General features: G+C 42.8%; 2 protein-coding genes across 3 annotated transcripts in view; one reads left to right on the top strand and one right to left on the bottom strand.

The window, feature by feature from the left end:
* The first annotated feature begins 6876 nt into the window (after positions 1-6876).
* On the top strand, positions 6877-9671 carry DKK4 (dickkopf WNT signaling pathway inhibitor 4). The gene is made up of 4 exons (XM_072776650.1): positions 6877-7117; positions 7616-7766; positions 8224-8373; positions 9272-9671. The coding sequence occupies exons 1-4, from the start codon at positions 7013-7015 to the stop codon at positions 9520-9522; spliced, it is 657 nt and encodes a 218-aa protein (XP_072632751.1). The 5' UTR covers positions 6877-7012; the 3' UTR covers positions 9523-9671.
* Positions 9672-11056: 1385 nt separating this feature from the next.
* The window catches only part of POLB (DNA polymerase beta), a 28968-nt gene continuing 25814 nt past the window's right edge, over positions 11057-14210 (bottom strand). Inside the window, exons 12-14 of one of the 2 annotated variants that reach the window (XM_072776647.1) lie at positions 13349-13413; positions 12705-12844; positions 11057-11304 (exon numbers count right to left, since the gene is read on the bottom strand). In XM_072776647.1, coding sequence (XP_072632748.1) covers positions 11210-11304; positions 12705-12844; positions 13349-13413 — 300 coding nt within the window. In that variant the 3' untranslated portion in view covers positions 11057-11209. The remainder of the gene's footprint in view (positions 11305-12704; positions 12845-13348; positions 13414-14210) is intronic. The other variant, XM_072776649.1, reaches the window with a different exon arrangement.

Here is a 14210-nt window from a genome sequence, read left to right as displayed (position 1 = left end):
AGTATTGTTAGCTATAGTCATGATAGCCACTCATTCTTCACAACATGCTTCTTCGGAATTGGGACTCCAGACAGGTGTGGAGTACCCCATCACCACGGGAGTCACCCCCTACTTTTGAGGGCAAAGAATCAGACCCAGTTTGGTCTGCATCCTAGGGTCTAGATCAAAAGATGGCAGAACCTATTTTGTCCTGGGAAGAGGCTGCAGGCCACCAAAAGGCTGAAAGGGCCTCAAGAAGTCAGTGGTGAACTAGAAACATAAATATTCAGTTAAAAAAAAAAAAAGAACCCACCAAAATTTTACACATGCTCAGTAGACTACTGTTGGAGAACGCAGTGGCATGGATGAAAGGACATCACCCTCACAGAGCCCGAACAGCCCTGCCACAGCTCGCCCAATATGCCCACGTCCTAGCTCCCCAACTCCTGCGCTGGTCCATGAAAGCCACTGTGACATTTTCCAACTAATATGTATCGAGACATGGTCAGCTCTTTCATTTTTTCTTGCCTTTTCATAGTAGTATCTGTTGTCACCCTGCCCTGCCCCCACCTCATCCCCACCCCCATGTTTTGCACGGCCTGATACGTCTGTGCTGTGGTCTGACTGCCTGTGCTCCAAATTCCTCTGTTGAAATCCTAATGCCTGATGGGATAGTTTTAGGCGGGTTTGGGAGGTGCCGGGTCAAGAGGGTGAAGCCCTCAGGAATGGGATTCCCATCCTTGAATAAGAGACGGCAGAGAGCTTCCCCTCTCCTTCTGCCACATGAGGAGATGGCCATTTAGGAGGCCAGGAACCAGGCCTGAACCTGGCCATCGGGGCATCCTGATTTTGGACTCCCAGGCTCCAGAACTGGGAGAAATAAACTTCTGTTGTTTCTCAGCACCCCCAGTCTGTGGTATTTTTGTGGTAGCAGGCTGAATGGACTAACACAGGTATGGAATGTGCCCGGGGAACAAGATAGGGTGCACAGCATCTGGGTTGATGAAGTCACACACAACCTCATCTACTTTGTTTAAATAAAAAAGAAGGCAGCGCATATCCTTGAAGAAGGAAGCACGCGGACTCCCTGAGCTGCTCCTGACTAGACACCTGCCACAGGGTCAGAGGAGCTCTGAGGCTGTCGCCGCTGGAAACGGACGTCCCAGTACCATCGTGCAGGGTGGCTCTGGAAGGGGCACTTCCCACAGAAGAGGTCGAACGGTGTCTCCTGGGGCTGAGTGACACGGTGTCCAGGATCCGCAGCGCACTCCCAGAATGCTGGGCTGTAAGATGAGGCCCTAGGCCGAGAGGCCATGCGACCCAGCCAAGGCCACACGGTCAGGGAAGAGCCCAGAAGGCTGTCTCCCGGCCTCCACCGCTCCCTTGGGTGCTGCCCCACGCTCAGCTCCCGACATCTGACAGGACCCTCCTCAGCCTTACCTCCTGACCTCCCGGAACCAAACCCTACTGTTTGCAGCAGCTCCGTGATGACACCCTGCAGTCGCCGTCTCCCCTCGACGTGCCCCTCTCATCTTTCATTTTATTGAATGTTTCCTCTGAGATTCTGCCAAAGACCCACTTGTTTCAGCCACTTTGATTTTCTTTTAAAGAAAGCAAAATTTATGGACATCAAACTGGTTTTGACACAGGAGCCATAACAAATAGAAATTTCCATTCCCGAGCGCATATAAATCACAGGCGCTGACAGCCTGCCTTTGACTGCAGCTAGAGCAGCTGTCACCGGGGAGGATGCAGGTGTCGGCCCTCACCCGCCAGCCTGCAGTGCTCCCGGGGAGCACTGTGAGTCACCTGCCACCGAGCAGAGGGCTGCAGACCCACAGAGCTGAAGCGGGGTCTTGGGCATCGCTGGGGGGCATTTCTTCTGAGCTCGCCTGTGGTGCTCCATCTGGATCGTGTTCCTTTGGCCCAGATGCTCCCTGTGGAAGTGAGAGGACCAGCCTGAGATTTCCAGGGAACCCCTAATCCTTGCCAGGGGCATCAGGACGGCAGCAGCTGGGCCAACCTGCCGAGACGGTTGCTCCATGGCCTGGCCCTTGGAGCTCCTGGGGTCTGCTTGGCTCCTGGGGCTGCTCAGCGGGGCACATCGGGTGCCTTTGCAAGAACGGGGCCTCCACACCTGCCTTTGTGAGGTTGGGGCCCTGATGCAGGAGAGAGGAAAGGCCTATGACGCAGAAACATTTGTAGAGCTGTCCTCTCCCTCGTCGCCTCTCCCGGCCATCCTCCTCCCCTGGCTCATCATCTCTAATCCCCAAATAATTGAGCTGCAGCTTCATGGTCCAGGCTGCCAAAGGGCATCTCATTTCAGTAGCTGGCATCTCAGCGGAGGAATGCCGCAATTATTCATTAGCCAGCAGCCTTGGCAGATTTGAAAATATACCAAAAGCCATTTTCTAGGGAGACTTCACATTCTTTTCTCTTTTTAAAATTTAAATTCATTTAATGAACACATAGTGTATTATTCATTTCAAAGGTAGAATTCAGTGATTAGTCAGTTGCATAGAACACCCAGTACTCGTTCCATCACATGCCCTCCTTAACACTCACCCCCCGCCCCGTTACCCCATTCCCCTACCCCCTCCCCTCCAGCGACCCTCAGTTTATTTCCTAGAGTTAAGAGTCTCTTATGGTTTGCCTTCCTCTCTGATTTCATCTCATTTTATTTTTCCCTCCCTTCCCCTCTGCTCCTCTGTTTTGTTTCTTAAATTCCACATGACACTTCACATTCTTACTTTCCTCACAATTGCTCTGGCTTTTTAGGAGACCTAGAAATAGCAGACCTGTTGCCAAAAAGCCCCTAGGTTAAGGGAGATTTTTCCTTGGTGAACTGGATCGAACAAAGATCTACGGAGCACCTGCCATGGAAGGGCCATGTGTGTTATCTGCCAGGTACCGAAGTTTATGTGACAATGAAAAGTTCTGGCCCATAAAATAAGTAAAGACACTCGTTTAGTGTTATGAGCACCAGCCATTGTACCAGGCCCTACACATGTAGTACCATATTGAACGCTCAAAATGTAGTCATTATAGAAGAGATGGTGCCAGCTTCCAGTTGGGGAGGTTGTGGCCTGGAACAGGGAAGTAACTTGCCCAATGCCACAAAGTTACTACATTTATTTGTGCATCCATCTATCACATACTGAGAGCCAGGCTCTCAACGCATGACGTCATCAAGATGAATCAGTGATGGCCCTGCTTCACAGAGTTTATCATCTAGCTGTACAGACAAATAAGAAGACAATTACCATAAAGCTTTGCAAGGGCCATGACAAGTAGGTGGATGCATGGGGGAGATGGGTTTTGTGGGGTCATAGGAGAGGCCAGCCCTGTGATCAAAACAAATTGGCCTGACCCCAAATCCTGTCCTCTCTCAGTGCAGAGGCAGAGAAAACTGCTTTTCCATCCTGTTCCATGCCCTATTTGTAACCCTCCGGGGTCTGGTGTGTGCATCCTCTCCTCCCCTCTGTCTGTGGGAGGCAAGATGGAGGGCATTGCTCATGGAAAGTATCTCAATATTAGATATCCAGCAAAAACTTGATGAGCTGGATAGCTTTTCTCATGGCCAACAGCCACCCTGACTCCCTGACCTGCTTGTCACCCTGAATTCTCTGCTTTAGAGACACCATTGTCCACCCAGGGTGTGAAATTAGAAATGGCAAAGTTCTCTCAGCAACCCCTTCCCACTCACTCTCCACCTTGTACATCAAATGATGCGGGTTCGACTTCAAAATCCCACCCTTTGCACAGTTCTCATTACCACTGTGCCACTGTTTCATATTGGACCACCTCCTCATCACCTGGGTGGTTGCAACTGAGACCTAAGTGATGGCTCAGCACCCCCTTTCACCCTCCACAACCCTTGCTCTACATTGTTGCCAGTACTGCTTTCTTGCTTTCTTTTTTAAAAGATTATTTATTTATTTACTTACTTACTTACTTACTTATTTGAGAGACAGAGCACAGGCAAAGGGAGAAGCAGACTCCCTGTGGAGCAGGGAGCCAGATGCAGGACTCCATCCGAAGACCCCAGGATCATGCCCTCTACCACTGAGCCACCCAGGTGTCCAGAGGTCATGCCATTTTCAAACCTCAATGTCTCTGATTTACATTGCATGTAGAATAAAATCCAGTTTCCTTGGATGGTATATCAGGTGTCTTCATAGTCTAGCCTCAGCTTGTCTCTCCACCACCTGCGCCCGCCACACAGAATCTCTCCCTAGCATTGAAGTGCATCCCCCTGTCCCTCCGCATGCTTCACCCTCTGAGCCTGGGCTGAGACCATTCCCTACTTCTGGACCCAGGAAACGCCACAAAACCCAGCTCAAATACTATCTCCTTTGTAGATGCATTTCTTTATTTCTCCAGAAGGTCTAGATATGCCCTCCTCAGTGAGCCTCCAGCTCTGCATTGATGCCTTTATCTTAGTGCTTGTTATATTATGGAATCATCCCTAGATATTTATGTGTCTTCTGACCAGACACTAGCTCCTCACAGCCAAGGACTGTTTTGTTATTTCCAACATTTAACCATAAGTTCTGCTACATATGAAGTGCTCAGTGCTCGATGAGTGTTTCTGCTGTTACAGGATTTCCCATCAGTCCTTTTGTCTGTGTTAATTGCCAGAGGCCTTTGGTGCCCTGAAACTCTCTCTTCAGTTAGGTAACAGGAAGCAAAGATCCCCAGCAGAGAAGGAACCCTGGGGGTTCTCTCCTTTATCCTTGGTCATAATTGTCCAACTTCAAAAAAAATCCTGTAACACACCTAGTCACCAGGCTTATCATACTATCAAAGAGTGTTTGATGTTTTTCAGTTGAAGCAGAAAAAAAAAAAAAAAGGAGTACTAGCAGAAGTAGTTCCCATGAACCATTTGGGTGGTGGACAAGCAGCCCCAACCCAAGACAGAACCAAGAGAAGGAAGCCTCAGTTCAGGGGCTGCTAAACTAATCAGGAATTAAATGGGAATGCTCCCATTGCATGGAGTGTTGAGATACATTTCAATGTGTTGATGTTCTGGAGTAATACCCAGACTGCCATTATGGCTTAGATACTGCATTTTTAGATTTTGCTGTTTTTGTTGCTAAAGACTTCAATTTTTTTTAATTTTTATTTATTTATGATAGTCACACAGAGAGAGAGAGGCAGAGACATAGGCAGAGGGAGAAGCAGGCTCCATGCCCCGGGAGCCCGACGTGGGATTCGATCCCAGGTCTCCAGGATCGCGCCCTGGGCCAAAGGCAGGCGCTAAACCGCTGCGCCACCCAGGGATCCCAAAGATTTCAATTTTAAGTAATCTCTATACCCAGTGTGGGATTCAAACCCACAACTCCAAGATCAAGAGTCACATGCTCCACCAACTGAGCCAGCCAGGGATCTCTGCATTTTTAGATTTTATGTTCTTATCTATGTAAGTAGTCTACACCCAACATGAGGCTCAACTCATCACCCGAAGATCAAGAGTCGCATGCCCTTCCTTTTTTTTTTTTTTTTAAGATTTTATTTATTTATTTATTCATAGAGATGCAGAGAGAGAGAGAAAAAGGCAGAGACACAGGCAGAAGGAGAAGCAGGGTCCATGCAGGGAGCCCGATGTGGGACTCGATCCAGGGTCTCCAGATCACGCCCTGGGCTGCAGGCGGCGCTAAACCGCCGCGCCACCCGGGCTGCCCTTGCATGCCCTTCCAAGCCAGCCAGCTAGACACACTGCCCACCACCGTGTATTTTTATATTTTAAACAGCCCTCTACACCTGAGACACCGGGATGAATCTACACTGAAGACAATGAAAACAAAGAGTCAAAAAAGGGAAATATTCTGACCCAGATCTAGATTGTTCTACTGCAAAAATACTTAGGCAATGATAAGCATGGGTCTAAATGATCTGACTTCTCCAACAGTCTGGCAGACCAAAAAAAAAAAAAAAAAGAGAGAGAGAGAGAGAGAGAGAGACAAAAAGGGATGAAGCAGATATTTTTAAAAATTCAAATTAGGAACATTGAAAATGAATGAAATCCCACCTGAAATCAGCTAGAGACTTGGAGGATTGTTCTGCTCAAGTCCATTTAACACAATGCAATGCAAATTAAATGCATTGCACATAAAATGCATCTGACGCTTCCTATTGAATTGTATGAATCTGCATAAAATGGACTTGCTGAGATTATCCCCACCATCAAGAAAAGAAGGGGGTGCACTATTATAAATCTCACTAATTTCCTAATTAAATAACCTTGGCTTCAAGTAGTTCAATTTGCAGTTTAAGAAGGATTATTTTCCAATTAACACTGAATTGGAACAGGTGCTATTATGTTCACAGCTTTTAAGCTATTGGAGTTTTTACATCTGGATGCCAGAGCTAATCAGAAGGCATTTTCTCTCCTTTCTATCTGTCTTCACTATCTGAAGCAGAGTTTAAAGCTTCTTGGGACATTTTGTAGCTCATTACTTTTTGGCATCCTCTGTAGCCACATTGGCCAATATGATTCATTCTTTCTTTGAGCACAATTAACTGCGAAAACAGATCTTAGAACAGACTCCCTCCACCCGCAAAGGATTACTGAAGGTAGGAAGTGCAGGTGATTATCAGAGTTTGCCTTTGATACAGACATCCTGCTCCTCTGCTAACCCTTTGAACTAACTTTGATATGCAATAATTAAGAGGGATTCAACCCCTGGAGGAGAAGCTGCCTTGGCCCTGCCCCTTCTCTCCGTCTATCGAGTCTTTGTTTTGAACTATTGATCAAACAGATTTAAAGGGATTTGTTGAAGCCTGTGTGGGGCAAAGGAGGAAGGAAATGGAGGAGGGGCGGCGGGGGGGGGGGAAAGCAGAGGGGCACATCTGGTATAAATAGGATCCTGCTCATCCTAGTTCACATACCTTACGCAGAGAAAGATTGGCTTCTCCTCCAGGAAAAGCAGTTCCAGACGACCTGTCAAGTTTCCATTTGCCCTCTTGTGGGTTTAAAGCGGCCCCGTTTGGAGGTTGTCGAGAGGTCTGAGAAGGTCAAGGGGATTAAAGGATGGTGGTGGTGGTCTTGCTGGGGCTCAGCTGGTTCTGCGCCCCCCTGGGAGCTCTGGTTCTGGACTTCAACAACATCAAGAGCTATGCTGAAGGGGCTCGTAAGGTAAAGTGCAGCTCAGGGGGCAGGGGGTAGTGCCCTGGGGGAAGGCTCACCGAGGGGCTGGCTGGCAGGGGGACGCAGAGGTTGCTGTGGCTCACTAGACTTAAAATGCCAAATCCGAATGGCACAAACACTAGCCTTACACTTACTGAAAGGGTAGCACAACTTCTAGGGGTAATAGGTCTGAATCAAAAATCTCATTCATGGGAAGATGTTTTCTTCCACTTTCACCAAGGGCACAAGGAAATTAAATCCTGAGTGTTAAAAGTAGGACAATTTTTCGAAAACAACCTTTGCAGCACACAGGTTTCTTCACTGGAGATTTGATCTGCCATTTGTGGGAGAAAACCAATTATAGTGAAAAATTAAGGTGCCACTGAAGGTCTGTCACTGCATTCGAAGTGCCATTATGATTTTGCTTCCTTCACCTCCCACTTGGAATGAAAAGTCATCTTACATCTTGTTGGATTCCCCAGCTCCGTGACGAGTTTTTCCTAACAGGGTTCACAGTGCCTGTCTGACAAGGACTGCAGTTCTAGAAAATTCTGCCTCAAACCTCAAGACGAGAAGCCATTCTGTGCTACGTGTCGTGGGTTACAGAGGAGGTGCCAACGTAGTGCCATGTGCTGCCCTGGAATGCTCTGCTTGAATGGTGAGCTACCACAAACACTTGCAGGACTGCTGTGCCCCTGTGAACAGTGGCTTTAAACTGAAGACTGCATCCAAGTCTCATAGGCTAGAATGATCCATGATAGGCCCTCTCTGAAGGTTTCCTGGATTCATGCTTGAAGTAGTTTATGCAGCTGCCTTTTCTCAATGCAACAAAATAGTTTTTTCCTGGCCACCATTTTTGTCAACAACTTAGAGATGATTTTAAAAGAAGGGTTCAAGTTGGAATCTTTCAAATTCTTTCATTTTCACTTGGATTCCACTAATTACTTAACTGCTTTCTCTGCCATATGTACATGTAAATATTTAGTGCATATGTCCCAGAAATCATGAAAACTCAAGGCAGAGGTAGGGCTAAACTATGTAACAGTGTAATAATTAGCATGTCTGTGGTTCTAATCCTTGAAGCTAGTAACTCTAACCACACCTGGTTGTCTCAGATGCTTGTACGATGATGGAAGATAGAATGCCAATATTGGAAAGACAGATCGATGACCAAGATGATGTGGACACAAAAGGAACAACTGAGCATCCAATTCAGGAAAACAAACCCAAAAGGAAGCCAAATATTAAACCACAAGGCAGTAGGGGTAAGAGAAACATTCTGAACACTTTTGTGTTTTGTTTTGTTTTTTTTTAAAGAGCATTTCCTGGGGCGCCTGGGTGGTCAGTTGGTTGTGTCTGCCTTCAGCTCAGGTCATGATATCAGGGTCCTGGGATTTAGCCCCACGTGGGGCTCCCTGCTTCATGAGGAGTCTGCTTCTCCCTCTGCCCCTCCCCCTGCTTGTGCGCTCTCTCTCTCTCTCTCAAATAAATAAATAATATCTTAAAAAATAAAGAAGAAAAACATTTCTTCCTCCTAGGCTTTTAGGGATAGGCTGAACCCAACTCCCCAATCCAGAAACACAGTTTCTAATCTGTCTCTATCCACAGCTCCGGAGACCACATAGGGAGTAGCATAAGGCAGTCAGCCAGTCCAGAAGGCAGGGGACTAGCCATAATAATGAACTAGTGAGCAAAAAAATCTTTAAGTGAATTTTAACACATACATCTTTTTATAGTCTGTAATTTAACAAATGCAGATTTCCCTTTCTAGCTCCTCAGTATGCAAAATAAAAATGAAAGTAGATGCATTTTTTATTCTTTTTAAGATTTTATTTATTCATGAGAGACACAGAGAGAAGAGGAGAAACACACACACAGGCAGAGGGAGAAGCAGGCTCTCCGCAGGGAGCCCAATGTGGGACTCAATCCTGGGATTCCAGGATCACACCCTGAGCCAAAGGCAGATGCTCAACCACTGAGCCACCCAGGCATCCCTCATTTTGTCTATTTTTAGTGTAAGATCTAGCTCTGGGAGACCTGCTTGCTGCTTATATTTGTACTTTGTAGCCTTCAGCTCTAGATCCTACATCTCATCCCAGTAACAATGCCCCCATTTGCCATCTTCCCCATTTGTGGTAACAGCCCATATGAATCTTGTTACAGGGCAAGAGGGAGAAAGATGTCTTAGGACTTCTGACTGCAGAGCTGGACTTTGCTGTGCTCGTCATTTTTGGACTAAAATTTGTAAGCCAGTCCTCTTGGAGGGACAGGTCTGCTCTAGGAGAGGGCAGAAAGATACTGCTCAAGCTCCAGAAATCTTCCAGCGCTGTGACTGTGGTCCTGGACTGTTATGTCGAAATCAAGTGACTGGCAACCGACAAATTGCGCGGTTAAGAGTATGCCAAAAAATCTAAAAAGCTGTAAATACTTCAAAATAAAGACAACTCCTTATTGTATTCAAACAGAAATCTCAGACATTAATTTAAAAATCTTTTATACAAATATCTCTATAAATCAAATCTGGTAGCAACTGAGATAGACCCAGAGCACTGTGAGATGCTGCCTTGTGAGGAGGGAAAACTGGCGTGGGCTTTTTGTCTATTTCTGCAGAAAAGTCATGGGATTCTACAGAAAAGTTTCGTTTGACTTAGTGACTCAAATAAATCTTTACATAATTTCTGGTGAAATTTTAGTACCCTGACAGTAGCTTATGGGGAAAATAAGTGATGGTCTCTGCAGTTAATTCTTATCTTACCAGTGAAAATTATCACAGTAAAGAAAAAAAATTTTTCCTTAAAATCCCTCTTATTGTCTTTCATTTCTTGTAAGGGTAATGCCCTTCACTACAAAATAATTTGGTTAATAAAGAAATGAAATTCAAAAGGCAGTATTTTATGTGTGTATAGTCCTTTGCAAGTTACAAAGCATTTGCACATACTTTGTTTTTGATAGCTTCACTTAATCATTTGATAACTTTTTACATTTTATATTTATATAACTTTTAATTATACAAATTAATCATTTATATTACATATTTATATTATATAAATTACATGTAATTTTACATTATGTAATTTATATTACATTGAATTATTTTATTAAATTATAACATTAAATTATATTATAACCTAGTTATATTAATTATGTAGATTACATTATTTCAAAGCTAGGGCCTTCAAGGAGTGTTTTTACTTTCAATAGCTTTACTTAATCATTTGATAACTTTATATTTTATATTTATATAATGTTAAATATGTAAAAATTCTATATAAAACAAATTACATGGTTTATAAAACCAAATACATGGTTTATATGAAAATATATTAACTTAATCATATTAATTTAATTATACACATTACATTTATATAATTTCAAAAGTAGAGCTTTCAAGGAACATTTCAATTTATATACTTGACCATTTAAACTTAAACGTTGCCTTGGAGGAAAACGGGTGAATAAGTAAAATTTTTGTTGAAGCTGAAGAGGCCATATTTTGTACATGTGGGCGTATATTAGAAGTGGTTTTGCTTAGGGAAGCTCTCTCTGATGAATTATAACAATTTTAGATTGCATTTAAGAAATAAAGCACATATCTGCTCTTAGGTTTTAAGTATATAGGAAGTATATAGGAAGGTTTTAAGTATATAGGAAGTATATAGGACAAAATTGAATATGGGGGCCAAACCAACCAAAGAAAAAAATTAAATTTATGAAGGTCCCTAATGTCTAAAGCATACTGAACCATCTTCCAGTGCCTGGTCTCTGATTAATCTGTAAATTAATAAATAGGAGGAAAGGTAATAGGGTAATGTGGTTTTTAACAGAAGAGCAGAAAAGGAGAAAATAAAAATTCCCATTGAACACTGCTAACATCTCTTCTCTCCACTAAAACCTTAGTAAAGTGTGATTGTGAAGATACATATTTGCTAATAAAATAAGAACATCTGATAATAGTACTAGAGGCTTTCTTTATTGACTACAGTGCAAGCTAAAGCATGAAGAAGAAACAATCATTTAAAAACACCAAAGACCCTTACATAGCAAAGGTTAAGAAATAAATTAAGACTCCAACTGAGCTGGGCTAGCCTGAGAAGAATGGCCTCATTCACTCCGATCCTTGGGTTCTCGGTATTTCCACTGGATGTAGTCAAAGATGTCTTTCTCACTATCCACTGGCAGAGGCTCTCCAGCAACTCCTACAAGTACAGAGAAAAGAAACTTACTTACAAACCAGTTTTGGAATTTAGTTATGAGGGTTTAGGGATGATAGCCACATGGAACTCACTTTCAGAAGGAAGAGAAAATGGTAACCAAACCACTAAAACATGATATTGACCTCCCCCATCCTCCCACATGAGCCTTTGTTCCAGCTTTGTCACATATATTACTAGTGCTACAAAAGGAACCTGAGTATCCCAACTAGGGCCATTTATGTGATCCTAATCCATGATTCTCCTCTCTGCTGGATCTTCACTGTAGCCACCGTGGATCATATGAAATACTCTAGTTAGTTTCCTTTGCAACTCAAAATGTGGTCCCTGGGCTAGTAGTAAGGGCATTACCTGGAAATCTACTAGAAATGCAGAATATGGGGTCCCCTCCAATTAGAATCTGCATTTAATGAGGTCCCCATGTAGCCTGTAGACACATTTACATTCGAGAAGCACTGCTTTCATCTACCAGGGAAGAAAGCCCTGTTTTATACTTCAAGGACAAAATGACAAAATCTTCATTTTCCTAGTAGAGAATTAATAAACTACACAGGACACTGTGAAATGTTAACATAGATTAAACAATTCTTACTCTTTAAAAAAATTTTTTTTTCAATTCTTACTCTTTAAACTTTTTTTATTTTAAAAAATTATTTTTTTAAAAGATTTTATTATTTATTCATGATAGACACACACAGAGAGACAGAGAGGCAGAGACACAGGCAGAGGAAGAAGCAGGCTCCATGCCGGGAGCCTGATGCGGGACTGGATCCTGGGACTCCAGGGTCACACCCTGGGCCAAAGGCAGGCGCTGAACCGCCGAGCCACCCAGGGAACCTTAAAAAAATTTTTTTAAGTAAGCTCTATACCCAAAAAGGGGCTTGAACTCACACCCTGAAATCAAGAGTTGCATGCTCTACCAACTAAGCCAGCCAGGCACTCCCACTCTTTAAACTTTATTATGTTTTGTTTTGTTTTGTTTTGAACTCTTTAAACTTTAGAAAGCATGTGGCCAAAGCTAGCAGTTTTGTTCTGGCACTAAAAGCAATGATACCTAGTATCTTCAGAAGTCTTGGAGGTACACGAAAAACAAACAAAAAAACCCACTTTAGATCTATGAGATTTTTTTTATTGACCATCATTAATTCATTCTAATAGAGCTAGAAATAACTCTTGCCATCAAGGCCTTCAATTGAGGGCTTGAGCACCTATGGATTTAAAGACCCTTTTGTTGCCTGAGGGACTCATAATACAAAGAAACTACAATTAACTGGCAAAACTACTCAAAGGCTTTTTAGAGAAACCAAAACTGCTAAAGCATCTTTGAAAATAACTATTCTCTCCAGATGACCAGGATTATCTCTAATGCAGACACAAATACCCACCAGTAACTCCCAAGGGACGGATTGTGTACTCATTGATTGTGAAGCCTTTTTCTAGGGCATGAGCTCTCATATTCTTATTGAAAATATCACTCCCAGTGAAATAGAGAACACCACAGTAATACTGATCCTTGGGTATCAACCTAAAATAGATAGATAAATACATCTTTCACCAAAAATTTCAAATTTGGCAAAAATAGGGCTCTTATCAAAAAGGCACAAACACCTACAATAAGTCTATGTGGTTTAATAACCTAAGGAGGAGACTATGATTAGGTAGACTGTTGAAATTGCTCCAAGCTTGCAGTTAGTCTAGGTTTCAGTAAACTAAACTGTGCAAGGTGTGGAGAAACAAGAGCAGTATCAGCGGTATCACGTATTACAACCAACTTTCCCCAGGCAGGAAACTACTTCTGAGCTGTGGAAGGTATCATGATGAGACGCAAATTCTGAGAAAATAGATAAAAATTCTGTGCACAGTCATTACTCTACATATTTTCAGGCTAAGTGGTGTCTATAGCATGAACACATGGCAGTTCACAATGAAAGGGGGTTTGAGACATTTATGTGAATCCCAAGATACACAGAGGACAAAGGAAAGAGAAAAGGGAAAAATTAATAGGTCAGCAACAAATTTTAAGTAATACCTTATATCAATTCTCCTGTGTGGATACTCCTTTTCATCATTTTTACTGGGAAGCTGGCAAACACCCTAAAATGGATATTTCAAAGAATGCTTAAAGACGTTTTTAAACTTCAGGCTTAACTTTAATCAAATGTTAAGTGTGAGGCTTTTGCTTTAAATGCAGGCAGTTTTATAATCCCCAGCATTTTTAACTTTAGTGGCTTTTCTATGTACTATATATTGTCATCACCTTCCTCTTATACTTTGTGGTAATTGAAGAACTACAGGAAACAGAAGGCAAGGATCTGGCCTTTGTGTGCTTCTAAATAAGAGCCAATTAGGGAAAGCATCAAACATGAAAGACACAGACCAAAACAGAAAAACAATTTGAAAGAAACAATTACAATTCAGGGAGAATACAGAAGAGCCAATAGTAATATTCTCAGATAACAGAAAACATTCCATACATGAAGGGCAGAATGCTATAGGAAAAGAACTAAGGAAAAGGTTTAAATCAAAATTAAAAATACAATAGCATAAGTAGAAGAGTTTAAAATTGAGGAAATCTCCCAGAAATTAGAAAAGACAGAGAAGTGAAAAATGAGAAAATTTTAATTAATTAATTAATTTATTTATTTATTTAAAGATTTTATTAACTTATTCATGAGAGACACAGAGAGAGAAAGGCAGAGAAATAAGCAGAGGGAGGAGATGCAGGCTCCATGCAGGAAGCCTGATATGGGATTCAATCCCAAGATCCTGTGATCAAGACCTGAGCCGAAGGCAGATGCTTAATGGCTGAGCAACCCAGGCATCCCAAGAAAAATTTAAAAGATAAGAAAATTAGAGGATCATTTTCTTCTCTACAAGTAAGTCTTTATTAT

Source organism: Canis lupus, chromosome 15 (genome assembly GCF_048164855.1).
Source record: "Canis lupus baileyi chromosome 15, mCanLup2.hap1, whole genome shotgun sequence".
Classification (NCBI taxonomy): domain Eukaryota; kingdom Metazoa; phylum Chordata; class Mammalia; order Carnivora; family Canidae; genus Canis; species Canis lupus.
This window is presented reverse-complemented; position numbering and strand designations above follow the sequence as displayed.